This window comes from Toxotes jaculatrix, chromosome 8, assembly GCF_017976425.1.
Source record: "Toxotes jaculatrix isolate fToxJac2 chromosome 8, fToxJac2.pri, whole genome shotgun sequence".
In the NCBI taxonomy this organism is placed as follows: Eukaryota; Metazoa; Chordata; class Actinopteri; family Toxotidae; genus Toxotes; species Toxotes jaculatrix.
The window spans coordinates 1283177-1307337 of record NC_054401.1 but is presented as its reverse complement, the minus strand read 5'-3'; the positions used below and the strand labels follow the sequence as shown (position 1 = coordinate 1307337).

General features: G+C 45.4%; 1 protein-coding gene across 3 annotated transcripts; it reads right to left on the bottom strand.

The window, feature by feature from the left end:
- Positions 1–513: 513 nt before the first annotated feature.
- plekhf2 (pleckstrin homology domain containing, family F (with FYVE domain) member 2) lies at positions 514–22706 on the bottom strand. Of its 3 annotated transcripts, none has more exons than XM_041044071.1 (2): positions 22580–22706; positions 514–4769 (listed from the first exon to the last, which is right to left on the bottom strand). In XM_041044071.1, the coding sequence occupies exon 2, from the start codon at positions 4756–4758 to the stop codon at positions 4018–4020; it is 741 nt and encodes a 246-aa protein (XP_040900005.1). In that variant the 5' UTR covers positions 4759–4769; positions 22580–22706; the 3' UTR covers positions 514–4017. The 3 variants fall into 3 exon arrangements, with proteins under 3 accessions (XP_040900005.1, XP_040900004.1, XP_040900006.1); XM_041044070.1 differs by lacking the exon at positions 22580–22706 and adding an exon at positions 16626–16687; XM_041044072.1 differs by lacking the exon at positions 22580–22706 and adding an exon at positions 13155–13217.
- Positions 22707–24161: the final 1455 nt, after the last annotated feature.

Below are 24161 nucleotides of genomic sequence, written 5' to 3'. Positions count from 1 at the left end.
TGGTACACGAAGGGAAATTTCCACCCAAAGGTTGGAGATGCTGCTCAGATGTGACTGACGGGGGGAGGAGGGGGAGGAGGAGGAGGGGGAGGAGGAGGAGGAGGAGGGGGGGGGAGGAGGAGGAGGAGGAGGAGGGGGAGGAGGAGGAGGAGGAGGGGGAGGAGGAGGGGGAGGAGGAGGAGGGAGCTGGGCTCAGAGACCTGAAACAGCGTCATATCAGAACTGATCATAACTGTACAACAACAATAAGAAAAAAAAATACAACAAATCTGTACAAATGTACAAAAATCAACAGGATTAAAACAACATGAAGATTCATTTTAAAACATCTGACAGTAAGAACTCAACCTGGATCACAGTCCATGTGCCGACTTTGTTAAGTGCAATCCGCAGCGAACCTGAGGCCGGACTCTGTGCTCCTGGGTTCGACGGCGAGCCCGTCTCCTCCGTGGGCACCTCGGCCACAGTGAGTATAAAGGACAGCTGGTTAGTGATCATTACTGTGTTCGTGTCTCGCTTCCATCACTTAGGTTGGTTTTATTGCAGAAACATCAACAGCAACAAAAAAAATCAGTAAAATCAAAAGACATAAAAAAGAAAACGATCCCTTTCTTCTCCCTGTTCTGCTGATTCCAGATCTGCTGCTCAGATGATCAACATGCTAATGACCGACGGTTTAAAAGTAACACTGGAACTCACAGCAGATGCAGCTGCACGTTTTCCCTGTTTGACCTCAGGTAAAGACGCAGTGAGGTTTCTCCTCTGAAGAGTTTCCTTCCCAGAGCTTCCTGCACCACCTGCGGTGCAGAGACCTGATCTGAAAGGCGCCGCGGGACAGACCTGCTCCACAACACGGGCAGCACTGAGCGAGCAGCCGCGATCACGCGTGCTCACTCTGTCCACCTGCCCGGAAAAACTCATTACTCCAGCGCTGAGGACACAGCACGTCCTCATGGACTGAGAGTCGTCTCAGTCACCTGTCTCGTGTTTTTCTGACGGAACGGACTGGCTGCAGGAGACGTTTAATGACTGTGGGGAAATTTAAAAAATAAACTTCAGGAGAGATCAGTGTGATACCAACAACGTGAACCTACAACTAAACGAATCATTTGTAATGTAGTAAAAGGGTTTGGCTGCCATGAGCACACATTCAAAACTTTTTTTTTTAGTGTGAGCTGAGTCGCCCGTGCCTGCAGGTTGTTTACATATCGCCTGTTTAACAGGAAGGAAGTCTTCAGAGGAGTCAGCGGGTAGAGGAACTCCGGCTGAAGCTGACGACATGAACATCTGTGAGAAACTGAACCTGAATCCTCTGCAGGCTGCAGCAGGTACTTCACCATCACGCCCCACAGCAGCCTCTCTCGATTCCTGGTTCAGACTGATCACATGTCACATGATCGCCTTCTGCTTTTCATAGGAAAGTTATGGTACTGAGAAGGAAGGAAGGAAGGAAGGAAGGATGCAAGGGAGGAAGGAAGAAAGGGAGGAAGGAGGGATGGCCTTGTTAGCTTGCGTTGGCAGAGCGTCAGTGGAGAGAAGTGCCAGTGAGGCCACACAGCTCCACCCGCAGAGTTCGGAGGGGGTGCGTTTGTTTTGTGATGCAGCGCTGCCCTGTGACCTCAGCACAGGGAAGAGTCGCTGGCAGGAAGACTACACACTGGTTTCCTGTTTCATTCCAGTAAACACAAACCGCCTCATCTACTGAGCAAGGAGGAATTACACAAACTATGAGGAAACACGCGATCATGTGATTGCAAAAGACAACACAACGCAGGCCCTGACGCTGCGCCTTATTACTGATGTCTGATCATCGCATTTCATTCATTCACATTCACTGTTACACAATCACCACACACACATCCTGTCTGCTGGTCTCTGTGAAGGTTCCTGATCAGTTCTTTAATACACACCCAAAAAAAATTCACTTCAAAACACAAAACTCTTCTGTGCATCTCTCTGCTCTCACAGCCTCTGAAAAAAAAAAATCCATCCAGGAGCGAGGAAGCTTTTTCCCTCTCCAGGAACTTAATGACCTGTAATAACCTTTACATCAGCCATTGTCACAGGTTCTGCTTTTGTTTCCACTGTTCTCCCTTTCAGGGCGACTTCCTGTAAATACATTTAGGCACTGCAGAGAAGGTGATACCAAATCCAAGACACCAAATCCTGACAAAGATCCGACCTGACGCCAAACTTCCTGCAGGAGAGGGTAATGGCCTGGATAGCAGGGGATTCCCTCACGTTTGTGTGGCCATGTCTCTTACACCTGTATGTGCATTTCCAACACACCTCCCAACCGGAGCCACATCAGACCGGCCTGACACGGAGGTCTGTACGACACACTGTTCGAAAGGTGTGTGTGTGTTGACTCCTCTGCCACCTCTGGTTTCTCATTAAAGTTTAGATAACAAACTCTAAGGAGCTATATTTGATTTTCTCTGGAACTGAAATAAGCTCAGAAACACCTGCAGTCTGCTCTGCAGGGGATTCTTCACCTCCACCATGTCCTCCCTGTCTCTGGATTCAGGACAGGACCAGAGGACCGGCTGACAGAGCAGGACAGGTATCTGAAGTGCCGGCTCTGTGCAGCCGGTCTGAACTGGGTCTCGTTTGGTATCTGATGCATTCTGTCCACCACCAACTGAAGATGGAGCCTTTCATTCATGTAATGATACGAATGTTTAAAAGTCATGGCATGTAAACACAAGAGAAAATCTATATCAGCCCTGTCGTCGTCTGTCTGACACCTGTTCTCACCTACCAAACACTGCTGTTTAATCACAACGTCCAGTGGAAACAGAAGACAGGAAACAGAACCAGGTTCCGGTTATTGGAAGCTCCAGATTACAGGTTATTAGGCTCCTGTAGGGGAAACACGCTCAATATCAAAACCAGCGCCTGGTTTTCAACTACTCAAACACATTCTTATCTGAGTGCCAGTGACTGACGGCTGGTTAAAGTGTAGTTTCTGCTTTCTGTAGTTTCAAGTTTCGAGTAGAAGACAAACTTTTCAGAAAAAGTCCAAACTGAACTCTTGTCTGGCGGCTGGCTGGTAATATCCCCGCTCTTCTGCTTCCTGCACACATGCACAAAACCACACTCCATCCTGCGTAATGTGTTTCAGAGTCAACCTATCATGAAATCCCTGCGTCTGCGGCCTGGATTCATTAACAAACAACCTCCTCCTTACTGAAGGCTGAGCTCCGTTTTTTCTGTAAGGCACTACGTGACCATGTAGGCAAAAGGCAGAGTTAGTTTTTGGGGGCAGCTGCTGAGAAAACGCACTAAAGTGTGTGTTAGCGGAGGCAAACGCACTCACCTCACCATGAGAAACGCTTTAGCTGATTTGTCAGAAGCAACTATCTTACTGTGTTAACTACAAAAGCTCTGAGTTTAGAGTAACATCTACATTTTGGTATAACACCTGAAGGACAGAGGAGATAAAGGTCAGAGCCCAAACATTTGCTTTTCCCTGCAGAAATTACAAGCAGTCACCTTGTGTAGTTCATGGACAGAAAACAACAACAACAAAAAAAAAAAAAAAAGAGAAAACGAGTCCAGGGGAAAAAAAAAACCCTCAAGGATGAAATTAACTTAAGAGGAGGACAGAGGGGAGGGGACGTTTCTCATTAGCACCATTGTGTTCTGTAGTGACTAATTGCAGCCTAATTAAGAGTCAAGAGAGAAAGGCGGGCTGAGCAGGGTGGAAGTGATGAGCCGCCGCCCCGCCACAGCTGGTCACCCGGTTAATTCCACATTTCACTGATTAATCGCTGTGTTCAGGACAACACTGATCCCTGCTGGAGGAAGAGAGGAAAAGACGAAGGAATTTGGTTTGTATTTGAGGCTGGAACTCCGTGGTGAATTCATGAATTAATCCTCAGAGGTGGAACTCATCGCTCGGCGGGAGCACGACTCGATGATCTCGGACGAGAAAGAAACAAAAAAGAAGAATCAGCAGAGTGGTTCCTCCTCGACGAGGGGACGGGACAGGCCGTCGGGAGGATGGTTCGTCCCTCAGTCACTGCTGTCGTCTTCGTCCTCGTCGTCCGACAGGTTGTTGCTGTTGAACTTTGACCCCGGCCGGCTGATGGAGTCTGACCGCGGCGCGAGGCTTCCTGACGTCAGCTGCACGTAGCAGTACTCGCAGACTCGAACGGGTTTGGACGACTGGCTGGGCAGGAGGTACTTCTTCTCCGAGCACGGCCCGCAAACCACAAAGCCACACTTCCTGCAGTGATGGCGGCGGCTGACAGGTGTGAACTTCACCTTCTGGCAGCGCATGCACACGGTCGCCTCTGAGTCGGGCACCCAGACGGCGGCGTGCTCTCCGGTGGGAGATTTCCCGCTTTTTTGTAGCAAGTCTCCAACACACTTCCCTATGTGGTTCATCCACTCTGACTTCTCGGTGGCGGTGGCGGCATAGACGGCGAAGGACTTGGTGGGCGTCTTGATGAGCCAGCCGTTGCGCAGGTCACCTTCGTCCGGCACCGTGTCGATGGTGACGCTCTCCAGCGGGATGATATGCTGCTTGTTGTACTTCTTCTTCTGGATGACGATGTTGCCGTAGACCAGGATGTCATTGAAGAGGAAGAACTGCCGCGCCTTGGGCTTCTTGCGGCAGAGTTTGGTGAGGACGCCCTCGCCGATCAGCACGCGGCCGGGAATGGCCAGCGGCTGGCCCGCAGCGCCGAAGCAGTTCTCCACCACCGCGATGCGCTTGGAGTTGGCCTCGCTGTTCGCAAGCCGGTCCACCATCTTCACCTCACCTGAAGGAAAGCAGAGAGGAGGTTGAGAGTTTTTGATTGAGAAAATAATCAGCAGATTTATAATGGAAACATGAAAATAATTATTACTTGCACTCTCTGATCGTTTCTTAGTAACGGCTGATGAATAGCAGCTCCTCCCCCCAATTAAAAACCACGGCCCACAAATTCTTACTCGACCTTAACGACAGATTCGAAAGCTAAAAAAAAAAAAAACAACATGTGGAGAAGTTTATATATTAGTTTTATATTTTATACTCTGATGTGGAATTTGAAAATAAAAGCTTCAGATTAAAAGAGTCCAGTCTTCCGGAGAGAATTCAATTATGAGACTGAAGAGCAAACACCAGCTCTGCTGCAACCCAGATGGCAGCAGAGTCGAGCTCCCGGGCAGTGCCCCCCCCACCCCCACCCTCACCCCCCGGCTTTTCTTACAGCACAGCGAGGAGGTCAAAGTACACTGATGATATACATGGGAGGGAGCTGGTGGTCTCTGGCGAGCCCCCGAGGCTCCGGTGCAGGGTCATGACCTCAGAGAGATGCTCACATGCATGTTGATGTACACTGTATAATATACACACAAACACGGAAGGGAAAACACAACTCAACTTTTATTTATCTTTCTTTTAGCTCCTCTCTGCCAGCTGTCCTTTCCACTGCTGTGGATCCCAGTTCACAGAGTTCTCCTGCATCTTATCTGATGCTTTGCACTCGGCCCTAACGCACCTTGTTGCTGTGAGGCGGCAGAAACTAACCACCATGATGAAAATATATCCACTACAGAGGATATGTTTATAATAAATGACAGCGTGACCGGTGTCTGTGGTGCTGATGAAGGGTTAGGGTTATCAGCTTCACTGTTCTGGTTCACCCTCTCCGCCCTCACAGCGCCGTGTTTGGCCGCGGCAGCTGTTTTCAGAGGAACAGCTGTAAAAAGCCGCAGTTCACTACCTGAACAAACAGCAGACAGACACAACCGAAGAGCAGCTGGTGAACCAGGATGGGAAGTCGTGGCAGGGTAATTCATCAGATTGTTGAATTATTGGACTGTCTGAATCGTTGTTGATTAATTTAGTAACGATCTGCTGATGAAGTAGTCCACCCATCACTTCAGCACCACAAAGAAAAATCCATCAAAATCAGATCTGCAAAGATTCAAATCTTACCTGAAGTCCTTCCAATAAACAAGCCACTGAGGCTGTGCTGTGACTTTTATTTACAAGCACTTGTTTGTTTGTTTGTTTGTTTGTTTGTTTGTTTGTTTGTTTGTTTGTTTGTTTGTTTGTTTGTTTGTTTGTTTGTTTGTGGGTGTACTGCTTGAACAATCCAGAACTAAACTAACTGTAACACTGAGAAAACAAAGTGTAGGTGTGACTGCAGCCTTGGCTTCCTGCCTCTTTACAAAAACCACAGCGCTAGAAATGATGCTAATTAGCCAGGATGCCGGTGCAGCCCGGGCCAGGCTCCCCAGTGATCTGCACACTAATGACCCGGAGAGTGAGCTGCTGCCGAAAGCCCCGGAGAGGACGGGGAGGGGGGGTGGGGGAGGCTGCTGACATGTCAACTCTGTTAGCAAAGGGCTCACTGCCCACTGCTGAGGGAACCGGGCAACCAGCTCCCATCAGGAGGCAGAGGAGGGCACGGAGAGCAGAGGCTCTGCAGAGAGAGAGAGCAGCATAAATACAGGCTGGAGGCTCCAAACCCCGTAATCAGAACGAGACGGAGTGGGATGAGACGGACGGAAAAACACACAGAAAATACAAGAGGAGAAAAGAATGAGACTGCGACAAATGGCCGAGATGACAACCTTCATGAGCACACGGAAGACACACACACTGATTTAATACAGGGAGACGTTAGTGATCATTCTACAAGCTCGTACCATGGTGAAACTACACAGGCGCGCGTCATAAATCAGCGCCCATCTGATGATCAACGCCACCGCCCGACACACCAAATCTAAACCTGTTATTAAGCCATGTCACCGGGTCTGCAACCAACAATCATCAGTTAACTGGACGATCGTTTTGTCAGTTTATCAACAAAACGGCCCAAAAGTAACGGCGTCCCCAGGAATGAATGGCAACAAGACAACATGGCTGCTGCTCACGTACTATTACAGCTCGTCTGCGTCTTCTGAGCCCTCAGTCAGTGCAGCCGCCCAACGTGCAGGAGAGCAGATGATGCTCGTTGTTATGGTTACAAAGGATAGATTCACAAATTATTTTATAACATAAAGAGAAAGAAATATTTTTATGTGCCATGAAAGCCGGAGTTTCTCATTAAACAGTGTTTCAGCAGGACTCGACCTCTTATTAAATTCAAGATGTTTTAAGGCTGTTTTAACACCACACAGAGGGAAAGCTAACACCTGCTTCATGATCACAGCAGCTGAAGCATGAAGGGATCATGGAAAACCAGCAGAGATGATTTGACCTAGAATTATAAAGCTTTTCAGAACTTCCCAGCAAAAACTAATGAAATCATTCATTACTGATGAAACCTGGTCAGAGATAAGCATCGTAAACACAGCCCCATTCTGAGCTGAAGACACACAGGACAGACGCTCGCATGGGAGAGGAGCTGTCCTCTCCCATGCGAGCGTCTGTCCTGTGTGCGTCTGGCACAGTTTGCTGAAGTCAGCTGGTCCAGAGGACGGGCTGCTCTCCTTTACAGTATCACTTCCCTTCAGCAGCTGCTATGACAGCTAAACCTACATTATCATCCTCCTGCTGACTCAGCATAATATTCAGATGACAGCAGAAAGTTTACTCGCTTCTCATAAAAATAGTAGGTAAAATCTAACTCTCCGTCCACAGCTGGCGGTGTCCCCAAAGTTCTGCAGCAACATTATTCAATATTAATCAGTATTTCAGAGAGGACACTCAGGACAAGGACTATGTTTACACACACACACCACACCCAAATTACTGGGAGTAATTATTTAAATTATAACGGTTACACAGATCAAAGTAACCTAGACTCTCTAATAACCCAGATTACAGACTAATCTGACTGCGTTCCAGCAGCCCATAGCAACCACAGTCTCCAGGGTATTTTTTAAATTATCTTTATTTGTATTTAATTATCAAATGTGCGTCAAATCATGAATAAATAATGGTAAAGGCAATTTCTGTGCTGTTCACCAAACAATCACACTGGTCCTTTAAAGATGTGCTACTGTGACGTGTTGGTCAGAGTTCAGACAGATGCTTGTTCCATCTTTAATCATTTCAGAAATGACCTGTATACTGATCATACTTATCATGGCTACCTGTCAAAATGGCTGGTTGTTAGTGTTAGGTTGGCAGGAGGTGTCAGTGTCCCACCTTGGGGACAGTTTGGGTTTGTCCGCCAGCTGGAGAGCAGCCGACTGGACTCTCTGTGCCAGTATCGTCCTCTGTAGAGCCAGCCCTTACCAGCTGCTGTGTCATCTGAGGAAATAAACACATCAATCCTCCAGATGTGTCCTCCTGGACGGACAGACGCAGCCTAAACTGAGCCAGGTCCCGGGAAAATATTTCACCCATCACCCACTTCAACACAGAATCTTGGACAAGTTGCTAGAGTGAAAGGTTTGAACCCACCTAGGGACTGTCTGCTCGTGGACATGTTCAGCTGTTCTGCTCCGGACCGTCCGAAACCATCTCTAGATTGCAGCTTTATTCTTTTAATTTTATTTAATTTTATTTAATCAGTTAATTCATCATTAACAGTGATTCTGATTAAACATATCAATGGACTGAATTGTGCTTTCAGCCCCAGTCCTCTGTCCCACTGATTGTTTAGGTAATGTCAGGCTTAGGCTTAAATGTACCCCGCTCTCAGTCTGCACACGGATTTGAGAACTCCAATGAAAGCCGGTCCTCACTGGTTGACATTTTTACACTCCAGATATTCAGCTGCTTTAATCCAGCAGCAAGTGCCACAAAAACACCACCCTGGCTCCATCATGCACTGCTGATAAGGAGGTGCTGGGTAAGAATTAGAGAGAAAGGCAGAGAGGGGCAGAAAATGAAAGGCTATTTTTGTACACGGGTGAGTTTGGTAATGCTCAGCTGGAGTTTCTTGTTCTGAATGTCAATGCGGTCCAGGCGACTGGCTCTGCTACCTTGGGTTACAGGAACAGCAGAGGCTTTGGATAAGCCCAATGATTAATTCATTAGCGCTGTCCTCTCTCTCAATTTACAGGGTTCAGCCGTTTATTGCCAGGACAGGACCAGATTAGACCTTCCCCAAAAAGCAACAACATCCGCTGGAAATGAGGGACTTTGTCTCCCTAACACAACAGGGACAACAGGACAACAATTTCAAAAAACAGGGGGCAACGGGGCACGAGACAGCCGCTGTTCAGAGTAAAGCACAACCATTATTAATCTGACTCAGTAACACAAAGGTAGCTGATGTATTACTGCATTACTGAAGTACATTTATTTCCCAAAAGCAATCACAGAAAACTGTGGCCAGTTTCATCAGATGCTGCTGCTCCAGCAGCCATTTGCAGGGATACAGGGAATCTGCAGATCCTGAAACGTTTCCTAGGTCTCAGCCGCCGTACAGGACTACACACAGACTCACAGGACTACACACAGACTCACAGGACTACACACAGACTCACAGGACTACACACAGATTCACAGGACTACACACAGACTCACAGGACTACACACAGATTCACAGGACTACACACAGATTCACAGGACTACACACAGATTCACAGGACTACACACAGATTCACAGGACTACACACAGACTCACAGGACTACACACAGACTCACAGGACTACACACAGATTCACAGGACTACACACAGATTCACAGGACTACACACAGGACTACACACAGACTCACAGGACTACACACAGATTCACAGGACTACACACAGACTCACAAGACTACACACAGATTCACAGGACTACACACAGATTCACAGGACTACACACAGATTCACAGGACTACACACAGACTCACAGGACTACACACAGACTCACAAGACTACACACAGATTCACAGGACTACACACAGATTCACAAGACTACACACAGATTCACAGGACTACACACAGACTCACAAGACTACACACAGACTCACAGGACTACACACAGACTCACAGGACTACACACAGGACTACACACAGACTCACAGGACTACACACAGATTCACAGGACTACACACAGACTCACAGGACTACACACAGACTCACAGGACTACACACAGATTCACAGGACTACACACAGATTCACAGGACTACACACAGACTCACAGGACTACACACAGACTCACAAGACTACACACAGATTCACAAGACTACACACAGATTCACAGGACTACACACAGACTCACAAGACTACACACAGATTCACAGGACTACACACAGATTCACAGGACTACACACAGACTCACAGGACTACACACAGATTCACAAGACTACACACAGATTCACAGGACTACACACAGACTCACAGGACTACACACAGATTCACAGGACTACACACAGACTCACAGGACTACACACAGATTCACAGGACTACACACAGATTCACAGGACTACACACAAGACTACACACAGATTCACAGGACTACACACAGACTCACAGGACTACACACAGATTCACAGGACTACACACAGATTCACAGGACTACACACAAGACTACACACAGATTCACAGGACTACACACAGACTCACAGGACTACACACAGATTCACAGGACTACACACAGATTCACAGGACTACACACAGACTCACAGGACTACACACAGACTCACAAGACTACACACAGATTCACAAGACTACACACAGATTCACAGGACTACACACAGACTCACAGGACTACACACAGACTCACAGGACTACACACAGATTCACAGGACTACACACAGATTCACAGGACTACACACAGACTCACAGGACTACACACAGACTCACAAGACTACACACAGATTCACAAGACTACACACAGATTCACAGGACTACACACAGACTCACAAGACTACACACAGATTCACAGGACTACACACAGATTCACAGGACTACACACAGACTCACAGGACTACACACAGATTCACAAGACTACACACAGATTCACAGGACTACACACAGACTCACAGGACTACACACAGATTCACAGGACTACACACAGACTCACAGGACTACACACAGATTCACAGGACTACACACAGATTCACAGGACTACACACAAGACTACACACAGATTCACAGGACTACACACAGACTCACAGGACTACACACAGACTCACAGGACTACACACAGATTCACAGGACTACACACAGACTCACAGGACTACACACAGACTCACAGGACTACACACAGATTCACAGGACTACACACAGATTCACAGGACTACACACAGATTCACAGGACTACACACAGGACTACACACAGACTCACAGGACTACACACAGACTCACAGGACTACACACAGATTCACAGGACTACACACAGACTCACAGGACTACACACAGACTCACAGGACTACACACAGACTCACAGGACTACACACAGACTCACAGGACTACACACAGACTCACAGGACTACACACAGGACTACACACAGATTCACAGGACTACACACAGACTCACAGGACTACACACAGACTCACAAGACTACACACAGACTCACAGGACTACACACAGATTCACAGGACTACACACAGATTCACAGGACTACACACAGACTCACAGGACTACACACAGACTCACAGGACTACACACAGATCCACAGGACTACACACAGACTCACAGGACTACACACAGATTCACAGGACTACACACAGATTCACAGGACTACACACAGGACTACACACAGATTCACAGGACTACACACAGGACTACACACAGATTCACAGGACTACACACAGACTCACAGGACTACACACAGACTCACAGGACTACACACAGATTCACAGGACTACACACAGATTCACAGGACTACACACAGGACTACACACAGATTCACAGGACTACACACAGGACTACACACAGATTCACAGGACTACACACAGACTCACAGGACTACACACAGATTCACAGGACTACACACAGAACACAGAGCAGACGGTTTGAAGTGTAACTGCTTTGTTAGACGACGCTGAAAAGGAGAAGACTTTAACTTACTAGTCATTTCTCTCCACAAACCCCAGCACAGGAGTACAAACCCAGCTACAGGCCACGCGGTGGCTGACGTGCACTGTGTGGCCTGTACACCAGGTCTAACAGGTCTTGGGCTGCTCGTGCTTTTCTCCTGTGGGCTTCCAGCGTTGGTGGAGCTTGTTGAGAGTGAGGACAACGTTAAAGACTCTAGGTGGTCCTCTCCTCAGCTGTCCTTTCCCTTTCACTCCCACACATCTAACAAAGACACTGAGGACCTTCTGCTCTCCACAGTCACCACTCTCTGAATGAAAGAACATAACCACTGTGCTTGTACGAGAGGAATCTCGTTTTCAGTGAGGAGTCAAGGTGAAAGTGACGTTACTGCGAGGAATCTAAAACTAAATCTTTTTTTTTTTTCACTCTGTGAGAGATTTGTGAGTCAGAGATCGTGCCTATAAACAAAAAAGGGAACGTGGGGTTCTCGAGTCTTCGCCGTGCCCTGCAGTTAGACCTCCGGCAGTACCACACTGGGACGCCTGGGAAGGAAGGGAAGCAATGAGTCATACGCTAAAGGGAGAGAGTGACGATGACAAAGACGGGGTGAAGAGAGAAGGACTGTTTCTGTGGGCTGTAAACAGCAGCCGCAAACACAAGGACACCCATTTATCCTGAAGGATTAATGTGAAGGCAGCCGCTGTGGACGACGAGGCAGAGCCACTTTCTGTGTTACAAGGTAAAGAGCAACATGATGTAGAAAACAGACTGCAGTCTATAAAACATAAAAAAAAACATTCTTTGGCCCTGACCAAAGAGTGAATGTATGAAATCAAATCTCTGAACAGAACTATAAGGATATAAAACACACAAAGCTTCACACCTCATTCAGTAACACTACCCGAGCTCTCCTGCAGGGACTGAGAACCAGAGGTCAGCATGGGCCTGTGGAAAACCAAACCTGAGCCTGATGTACATAAATCTATTCAGTCAGACCTGAGGATGAGCAGACTGATCCAAAATGCAGCTGACCTGAACAGACCCTGAGATAACAGTACGATGCACTATCAGCGCACAGCTGTACTGCAGTAAAATGTCCTGTCAATGAATGTTAATTCATATAAAGTAATAAAAAAAGTTTATATGCTTTAATGATTAATTTATAGGAATAATTTAAAGACCCAGAACACTTCCCAGTGTTCCTGCGTTGGTGTGAAAGGGGTAGAAAGGATAATTATTCTTTAGCTTTCTCTTTGTGATTCATGATATAATACATAAGCACCTGGCCAAGTATTTCAGGATCTGAAGTCCATTCACAGTCTGACAGTCTGAAGTGAAAGCGAACGCTCCTTCGTACCAGAGATCCTCCTTCACAAAGCCCTTATCAGCTTGCGGCTGGCCTGAGCATGCCACCCTGGTGCAATGTGTCATCAACATCCTGTCAGTCTATACACAAGATTACACGACCACAGAGCAGCGAGTATGAACACAGATAAAGGGATTGGAGGTTAATCTGCTGTGAGAGATGATGGTACGAAAACTGAGCCAATGTTCCTGCTCGGAACAGGATTTCTGAAAACCGGATCACTGAGCCTTCACACACCATGTCACAACAGCAGTCACACAGAATCTGCTTATTCCACATTTTCCCAGAGAAAATCCAAAGTTTGCAGAACTTGCAGAAAATGTAGAATTACTAAGATTAATAATACAGCAATTAGGATTACAAACACAAATAATGCATTACTGTATTTAAACTATCATAATATTTATGGTTGATTACCGTATGTGCAGCCGAGCAGTAACTGTGTACTTAGGTCACTCAGTAAAGATAACAACAGTTCATCTGTCTGGTGTCATTAACCTTTCCTCCTGTGGCCCAGCATACAGCATTCTCACCTGACAGACCTCAGATCAGCCAAAGCTGCTGACGTCCATCAGTGAGAAAACCACAAACCTTTGAGTGCTGAATGTTTACACGTGGTGAGTGCTTCACTCATCAGATTTTTAATGAAATATCTCTTTAATATCTACAGTATGTTTCAGGCCAAAGGTTACACTACAGAGACTTTCCAGCCAAATGAGGAATCACCTAATTTTGTTCTTATCTCCTTCCTTCTAGTTTAAGTCTGCTAACAATAAGCTGCTCTCCACCTGCAGCGAGGACAGTTCATGCCCACAGTCCAACCTTACCGGACACTGACACGATCTGAACCTGTTTCCATGCTTTCTCAGACCGTCCACGGGCATGCAGGAACGGTGAAAACTTTTTCCTCAGCTCATCACAACAGCCTCTAATCACATAAACACTCAGCAGGTCTCAGGGGGGAAGAAAAGGAGAGTACAGCAGATTAAAAACCACGGCCATCCGGGGGCAGGTCCTGGGTTATAATCAGAGTAATAACAGACCAAACCTCACGATAAATGACAGTTCAGCTACACGGAGACATCAATTTCTGCAAAACGCTCCACTATTCTGAAATGTCAGGCCTGTGTGTGCAACACAGGCAGTAAAACAGGGGAATAATTACCACCTAAGTTATATTACCTTAATGGTCCCATTAGGAGTAAACTATCGCTTCCAAAGGAAAAACTGCACAAAACAAATACAAGCGCCAAGAAGGCATTACACAAATATCTGCAGATGGATGAGCAATAAGATTTTTCAGAGGCTAGGAGGCAAAAGTCATTAATTATAGGACCACACGAAGCTCTTAAGTCTTCGTCTTTAGCTCCCGCAGCCTGAGAGAAGAGAAACTGACCTAAACAGTCATTTCCAGCAGTTGCTCCCTCCTGACCTCAGCTGTCTTCAAATGCTGACCAGCGCGGTGATTAAACGCCTTCCCAAGCACACGCTTTCCCTTTTAAGGTCACACACTGACATCAGCAGAACAGTGACTTCCCGTAGACGCAAGGAAACCTTCAGAGTGAAGCCGTTAAATTTTTGTACAGTAATCCTTACATCACTGAGACGATTTCAAAACCATGGTGTCACTATTTTAACATCTTGTGACGGTTTCCGCCGACGCCTGAGCTAATCTACAGCCTGGTTAAACCGACTGCCAAGGTTATTTCATTTACCTTGATAATAATCTGAGAAAAGCAGCAGATCTTAACATCTGAGAAGCTGAAACTAAAGAGTGTTTTATTCCTGAAGGTTACGAGCAGTAGGATCTGATTTTAATTCACATATCCCTGTCACTCGCCTCAAAACTGGCAATAAAAAAAATTCTGTTTTTAACAGGAATTTGTAAACAACCAATCTGGGACTCCTCAGCTGCAGCTGTTCTGGCTGTGGTGCCGAAACAAACGCCGGTTGGACTCTTTATCACTACAAAAACTTCAGAGGCAGCAGCGTCAGTGTTTCGTTCTGCTGAGAGTTTGCCTGAGAGCAAAGCTGCAGCCTGTGCAGGAGCTCATTCAGTCCTGAACTCTCTGCTGCCTTCACTGTCAGCAGCCGGCGTGGGTTCAATCAGTCACCAACACAGGTTCAAACAGATTGAGTGTGGAAGCCAAAATATCCAGCAGACTGATCACCGGTATTCAAGCGCACGTTCAAACACGCAGAGGATTCCCGAGAAGAATGACAGGGTGAAGTCTACCAGCAGCCGCCTCACAGCGTCACGGAGACCGTTCAGGACTAAGCACACGGTGTTTCCCGTTCACAGAATCTACTGACTGCGAATGTAAAGATTAACTCATTAATGATCAATCAATTATCAAAATTATTGCCAAATGTTCTCTGTCAGTCAGCAGATTTACACCACACCCAGGCGTTTGATTGGTCCGATCTTTAGTGAGTCTTACTGTCACATGATCCAGACGACGCGCTCACAGAAGTTTCTGACGTCACAAGATTCCTGAGGATACGTCACCGTCCCTGGCACAGATAAACACCGAAATACGACGAACTCAGAATAAAATCTATCCGTGTTCGTCTGGACTTCATCTCACACTTTCACACTTTCAAAGGCGGCTGGTAAAATGTCAGCGAGCCGACTAACGTGCCACCGTAACCTTTCCGACAGCAGAGGTTTCCTGGCCCATGGTTTCAAACACACACTAACAACCTGAAGTGGCAGAGCCCGGAGCGGAGTGTGTAGCGCCGTGTTAAAAAAAACGAGACTGACAGGATGGCGTTTCTGAGGAATGTGCTCTGAACAGACCTCCATCTGTTTCCCTCATTCCGCTGGACTCATGCGTGCAGCAGTTCAACCTTTGAGCCTTTCCAGTGCAAACAAACCCAACAGGTAGCAGAGAGCCATGACCCACGTTCTGGCTTTCGTTCTGCATTTTCCATCCCCGCGCTGTTAATTCAGGGTATTTCTGTAAGCGCCACAAAACGGAATATTTTTAAAATCGCTTCAGGTCCAACTCCTCATCTCTCACTCAATCCAAACAGCAGAGAGAACAACCAGGGGCTGCAGGTTCGGTCCAGGAATTAATCTATCACTGTGAAGAAGCTACAACCTGAATGCTGATCAGCATGCTCAGTGCTTTAACTTTAGCTGCAGAGAATAATTATTTTCACAATCTTTTCACCATCTCTTATAAAAATAATGTTCTTCTTAAGGAAGCAGAGCCTGGAGGTGTGTCTTTGAATTGAATATTTAAATAATAAATGAAGTCTGGGCCTCATTTTCAGCTCAACAAAGAAAACTACATAAAGATTTATACCTACAACATTATACCTAAGATTCACACAACACATGAAATCTTAAGGCTAAATACACACAGGCTGAGAGCTACTTACTTTGTTCTGTCATGTTTCTGTCACTGTCCAGTGTGTCTGTCCTAAACGTGTCGGTAACAGGCTGGCTGCTGCTCAGTGCTAACATGAAGATACTCATGTCCAGTTTCCAAGTAATAATCAGATATGTCAGGCAGGACACAGACCGGTGTCAGTGCCGCATACGTGTCCCTGGGGACGTCCAGGTTAGAGACAGGCTCGCTCTCACTACTGCACAGCATCCAGTTTGGTTATTTTTGGACAATTTAAAGTTTTAGAAATGTTCTGTTTCTCTTACATTAATTCACTGTGGATAATAATATTTGCCCCTGGGGTCCGTTCCACAGAAGTGATTTGCAAACACTGCTTACATACAGTTTCAGCATTACAACCAAAAAACAATCGTTCCAGGAAACTGCAGATAAATTCATAATAAACGCAGCTTGCGTATTACAAACTGTTACTCAGAGGAGCACGTAGGAGTACGTATACGAACCGAAGTGTTGCTTCTGTGCTGTCTCTCAAAGATACACAGAAAAATAAAAAGCACATTCACTGAATCATTCAATCATTAATTAAAATGGGTTTGGCTTTAGGACTTGATGGTTGGACAAATGAAGACATCTGAAGAGGTTATACTGGGCTTAGAAAACAGTGCTGGACATTTTTACTGTTTTCTGTTTGGAGAAAATAATCCGTGATGAAAATAACCGTTCGTCGCGGCCCCTCGTCGGTTCAGTTTGTCTGTGAATCATGGAAGACCAGAATCTTCATTCGTGATTCTGTGACTCACTAAAACCTCCAGGGCTTAATACTTTCACTGAATCTTCGTTTTTACTTCTGTACTTTCTCTCCTTAACTTTTCCTCGTTCCCCTTTTTGACAACAGGGGACAAAAACTGCAGAATGGAGAACCAGATTTTAAGCACTGCTGCTCTTCAGCAGAGTCGTGGGCCCGAGCTCCTGCCCAGACCCTCTGACAACACACTTTTACAACTGACTGTTTCCACTTCCAGGCAAGGAAATGTGTCAGGGTGCTGTGACCTGACACCTCCACCTCTTCACCACTGCAAAGTGAACTCAAAACTCAGGAGCGCGGGTTGTACCCGATAATTTCTGTAACTTTCCGAAGAACTGTGCCCACTCTGCGAGCACCTGGTAAGTGCCGAGGCGTGAAGGTCGGGTCTGAGATTTTCTCAGACTCTGACGTCGGCCAAATAATTAGAGCAGGTGTCGTAAAAATCTGACATGAACTGGATGGAAATGGGTTCATCACCAGGAACAGCACAGAGGAGACAATCTACACAGACGGAAGTGTGAAGTGGTCCGCGAAGACCACACGAGAAACAGAGAAGTGAAACTGTGACTTACTATGAAAAACTTTTAAATAAGTGCTGAGGGTTAATTGTGACAGTGGCCAGGTATGAAAATGAGAAATGTGGATATTAACTGCACATGCAAGTTTCCTTATTGAGTCTTTACTGTCCTATCTGACTAGAAGACACCCCGGGGGATTTTCAGAGGGGAAACCTCAAACAGATGCATCAGCTATTTTTCTTTTTTAGAAACACTCAAAATTATGACTGATGTCTTTTCTTGATTATACCAAATCTACGTATGTTACACCCGTGTAACCACAGTCAGAGAAAGTCAAAGCCGGCGTCGTGGTATGGCTCAGGTATGAACTGAAAATCAACTTTTCCCATCCACCTCTGATGGTGATGTATTCTCCGTGCTGCACAACCAGGTGCCAGGTGTGCTAACCCTCTCTGCACATCTGTTTTCACAGAGACTGAGAGACACCCTGAACCCAAAAACACTTGATTTGGATCAGTAGTAATCAAAATTAGAGACTATTGGGCAACTGCATGTAAATACAACAACTACTCCTGCTTCTCTATTTTCTTGGGTGTGGTTCATAAAAGCCATTAGAAGTTTCTACCACATCCTTACTTTTATACTTCTTTCACGTGTTTTGTATTTATGAGAGTAAAATGAATAAAATAAATCAGAGCGAAGTGCAGAGATTACCACCTCGCCCGCCGCGTATGTCAAAGAAGGTCTAATAAGCCTTTGTGCCTTCAGAGAGCCTCTGTCAGCTGGGGAGGACTATGAGTTTGAAAAGTAAGGTGAGCTGAGGACACCTCTGCAGTCCCATCTCACCTCTGCTTGAGGCTCCACGCTGCATTAGCTGTGACACACATAACATAAAAATGCATCGAAACGCTGACAGATTAAAATCAACATAAAGTGGTGCATTTTAAATGCATGGTGTGCATTTCCACCTGCTTCCTTCCACCTGTTGTGTTACCTGTTCTGAAGCAGCTAACTTCCTGTGTGCATTTATCGGGTTACTGCTGTCCACACGTGAGCCTCTGTCTGGAGGAGAGGGCCAGGTGCCGTCCCTGCTCCAGCCCCCGATAATAAATACTTTAACATTTTAATCCAATTAAAAGTAAGGAGGAGTAGAACTGCAATAACTGGTTGAAAATTAATCAGGAACTATTCTGAGTATTGTTTAAATAATTATTTTATTTAAAAAAATTCACAGGGAAACTGTCATGTTCTTTTTTTTTGGTAATTAAAAATTCACAATGACACAATGATCAATCAAATAAAAACTTCCTGATGAACTGATGAGGAGAATAATCATTTGCCTTATCAATTAAAAGACTAAATGATTAACTAATCAAGAAAATAACTGATACTGAAAATAATCATTACTTGCAGCCCTGAGTATCTTTACTGTTGAGCAGTGCTGGTTTAAACAAAATCTAAACAACACCCATCTCCACTCACACACCAGCTGTAGTAGGTCAAATCAAGTGCTCCCTGTTCACATGTAATCTGTGTGTTTACCTCTGAACTGCTTGACCTGGCAATGACAAAAGAACCTGCTCTTCTTATGCATGTAATCTGCATCCATTTATAAACAGAGACACACCGGATTATGTGCTGGGTGTTGGATTACACCGGAAGCCAGACCAGATACCCTGCGCTTGCAGAGCGAAAGGGCGGGAGGTGGAGGTGATAACCTGTCAGGTAGTTTCTTTAACGCGACCTCGCCCTCGTCAGCTCTGGCAGAACTAGTTTTATCATGTTCTGACACAAAGAGGAAGAACACGACTCCGCTGACTGACTTTCAGGTGAGAAACTCACAGTAATGTCCAACAGCTAAAGCGGCTGATTAATCACAACGAACGGCCGACTACCTGCCCACAAGTGTGTGCTGTAACTTACCAGCTGCTCTGGTCAGGCCCTGGAAATGGAAAGTGAGAGTTTCTTCTCCAGGGAGTCAATGACAGGAGATTCTCTGTTAGTTCTTCATTTACATCTGACTAAGCTGATGGTAAATCCCCTCCCCACCTCCTATTTTCAGTCCTCTAAGGAACTACAACATGACGATACCCAAAAGACCAGCTGCCCTGCACGTGACGCTTTGGAAACTTGACATTTTTCTCAGTTTGAGCCCTCAGCTGTGGCTTAAGAACAGGACACGAGGGCTCGGTATCATTCAAAACGTTTCAAAAATGGGTGCAGATTAGGGCTGCAACTGCCAATTATTTTCATGATCGATTAGTAATTTAAGTTTTTTAATCTCTGTAAACTGGATAAACAATTCAAACCAATTGAAAAAGATACTGTTGTCATCCACAGTGAAAATCATCTTCAGATGCAGCCCCTCGAGGTATTATCACAGTTTGATTGGATTTTTTTTTAAAATTACGGTTTGATGTTCAGCCATGTAAAAGCAGGGTGGCATTTCTGTCTCATGAAGAGTTTCATTACCAAAAAGGTCACAGCTTTGATGCCAATTAAGAGCAAAACATCCAGCTGAAGAGTCTCTGAGCCCGACACTCACAGCTGCAACGCTAAACACCTGAAACACCAACTCTAAGAGACGCCGAGAGAATAACCAGGTCAGGTTTGTCACTGTAATTCTGTCCGAGAGCTGCAATTTCACTACAACAGCCTGTCATGTTGGACACAGTTTAGTTAAGCACCACAGACACTTTATGGCACAGACGACAAAAACATATTCTGTAACAAGATCCTATCTCAACTACCATTTCCTTTTTCGTTTTTCTTCCTGTGGAGGTGCTCAGTCAACACCGCAACAGATGCATAGATTACATTAATTAACATTAAATGACGAATGTCAATCTTTATGACTGTACTCTGCAGGAGAGACATGTGCTTCTGCTCCCTGTGAAGCTGCTGCAGTGGGTCAGCTGGATTCACGCTGCTCAGATTCTTTCTGACGGGGGCAAACGGCCGGTTTTGGTCATTTATTTCCTGACATCAAAGATCTGATTCAATTCAATTTAATTTAAATAGCGCCTTCCACAATCAATTGTCTGAAAGCGCTTCACAGAGACCCAGAGCCTGACCCTATGCAAAATGTGGATCACAAAGTTCCAGTTCCAGTTTGTGAAACTCTCCCGCCCTTCACACTTTCCCTTCTCCTCAGAAGTCGGAAGAAAATCACTGACTGAAGGCTGCATTTGGTTCAGAGCCACAGTTTCTTTTGTTTTACACGAGTGTTTAGAGGCTGCTGATCCCACAAAACGGGACACCTGAACACGTCAGATGAACCGGGGCATATTCGAGAGGGAGTTTGTATTTTCTGATATATTAATGACAAAATTAAGAAAATCATTGGCAATTAATAAATAACATTAGTTGCAGTCTTACATTTTGCACCTTTCTCTGACATTCAGCAAGCATCCCATTCATTGGTAAAATCATCAGATTAATCAACATTAAAAATAATCATTAGTTGAAAGTCAGAGCTGCAATGATTAGTCAGGGCAAAACAAAGCATCCAAAGATGTGAACTGTGATTTTCCACCGTTGAACAGGCATAACACACACTCCATTAATCAACAATGAAAATTACCATTGGTTACTGCAGAGAAAAGACAGAGCTGTAGAGTGGACTGTCTGTGGTTATTAAATTCAGTACAAATGTGTGTTTCTAAGCCGCTCTACAAGCAGTGCAAAGGGTTTAGAATTCCTCTCTTAAAACTCAGACGCATGTTATTGGACGTAAACGGATAATAAGCTTAATCCCAGCAGGGCAGTCTACATGCGAACGACCCCTCCACCTTAAAGGCACAAGCTCCATCCTCTCATAGAGAGAGAAGAGAGAAGTCCAGTGAAAACAAAAGAGGATTTAGAGCAGCGTAATCCCAGCTACAGACCTGACTCAAGCAAAGACAAGACGAGGCCAACTTCCCCTTTTTGTGGCAGAAAAAGTTTCACCAGCAGACAAGATCATACATTCACTTCCACACGTCTGTTACAACACACACACACACAGGACCTCACACTGATTATAGGCTGCCGGTACAGTGAGGTACAGGTGGGTGGATTAACCCAGACAAACTCTAAACTCGGTACTACTTGGAAAAATACTTATAATCAATCATTCATGAGGCTAAAGTTGTATAAGCCGAGGAACACCTGATAAATGGTGCGTTTCCAGTCAGTCCTGACCTGCCATGAATAAGTAAACCGCAGAGACTTTATCCCGCAGACTTTAGAGACCCAACACAGGCGAGGCGGGTACGGTCACCACCACTTTATTCTCCCTTTATATTCACACTTTTAGCCAATAACAGACCATATGACAACGACGTTTCCTCTGTCGAACATCGAAGTGTTTTTAAATTATCGAAGTTTGACGAAGTGGTGTCAGTCGGCAGTGTTAGCCAGCTAGCACAGAAGTTAGCTTCCATGACACCGCTCATTTGTTGATACTTGTGCCGAAGCTAACTCAACTCTGCTTACTTGTTATTAACACCACGAACAGTGCCCTGTCTTATCTGCCAGTTTACGATACAAGGAAAGAAAGAGAAAGAGGTTTTACTGCGCTAAGTTGAGCGGCTAGCGCCCGTTAGCATGAATGGGGAAAAGTAGCACCAACCCTCCGAGAAAGTCAACGCAGACAACTTTTAAATCACGGAAACTACATACCCGACGGCAACTTTTATAGCGACTCGAAGCTGAGCTGTAGTCCAGATAGAGTCAGGAAAGCAGTGCGTCCTCCTCGGAAACTGGCCGCCGTGTCCGCAGACACCGACAGCAGCTGGAAACTCTGCCGCTGCCCCGAAAATAAAACAACAACATGGCAGCGGAGCGCCGCGCTGCGTTCACGGCCCGCGGCACGGTCGGGAATAGGAGGACACACTGCAAACTGCTCCAGCTTCAAACAGTCAGTGCTTTTAGGGTATTTGCATTCTATTCCATGACCTCTACTTACTTTACATCATTACTTTCAGATCACGATTTTATATTTAAAAACAGATCTGATCTGTTTGTGAGGCTTATTGTCACGTTTCAGATGCACACGAGTCAGTTACAGTTCTACAAAAGAGCGAATTTGCCTCTAAACTTCTGTCATGGTTTCATTTAAATAGGTGATCAAGGTTCAAAGAGGTGAAACGCTATATTACCTTTATTTAACAAAAAGGGAAAAAAAAAATCTTTCGGATAGGGCCCAACCAGGACTACTGGACTAAACCGGCCAACTGGATATAAAGTAGTAAACCTGCACCAGCATTCCCAAATGTGAAATGCTGCCTACACACTGATGACTCAGCGTTAATAATAATGTAATTTGTCATGTCATCAGTCACATGTATCATCAAATACTGTGACCCATACCCACCCAAAATGTAAAATAAATAAACAAACAAAAACAAAAGTATTGAATGAAACGATTAACTTCATTTATAAAGTGTAGAAAATAAAATCCAATCCATCATCACACTATTCCCAAATTACAACTCATTATCTCAAAATTTCCACATATCTTGATCAAAATATGTCTAAATTCTCTATGAGAAGTCAATGATTCAGTATCTTTATTACTCTGTGTCATTTACATTATGACATGTAAATTCTGCTGAGTTTGTGCAGTGATCTCAGCTCTTTAAATGACACGTCAGGACAGAAATCTTACAATGGTAAACTTTGTGTTTACCATTATGATCTTAGATTTACTGCCAAACAGTATTTTGTGTTACTCATACAAGTGCCTCCTCACAAAAGGCTGCGTATCTTCAGTGCAGGGATTCTAGCAAGTGAAGATAGTCCTATACCACAGTGCTACAGCAGATTATTCCCACATACAGCGAAGGCAGCATGAGCAGGGCCAGAGGCTGTGCTGCTGGGAGGAGACCGGCCCCTGGTTCAGAGTGGTGAAGAGGACGGGACATGCTGTGGCTTACCAGGCAAAAATGCGGAGTCACCCTATCTGTAAAAAAAGCAAACAAACAAAATATGATTGTAATTTCCTCTGTAGCTTCTTTGAATCGTCATGTCGTCACTGAAACGCCTTCTGTGATATGTTTAAATTCAAATTCAAAAAGGTTTGGAGTAGTTTCAAAATGTAGTGGAGTAGAAATGTAAAGAAGCATAACGTTTAAATACTCAAGCACAGAGTACAGACAGTACCTCAAAGCTGTCCTCGGGTCCCCAGGTCCCCTTCCACCACAGGCTACAATCAAAGACCCAGTTTGTTTGACCCCCGAACCGCGTCGTCCATTCGTTCTGC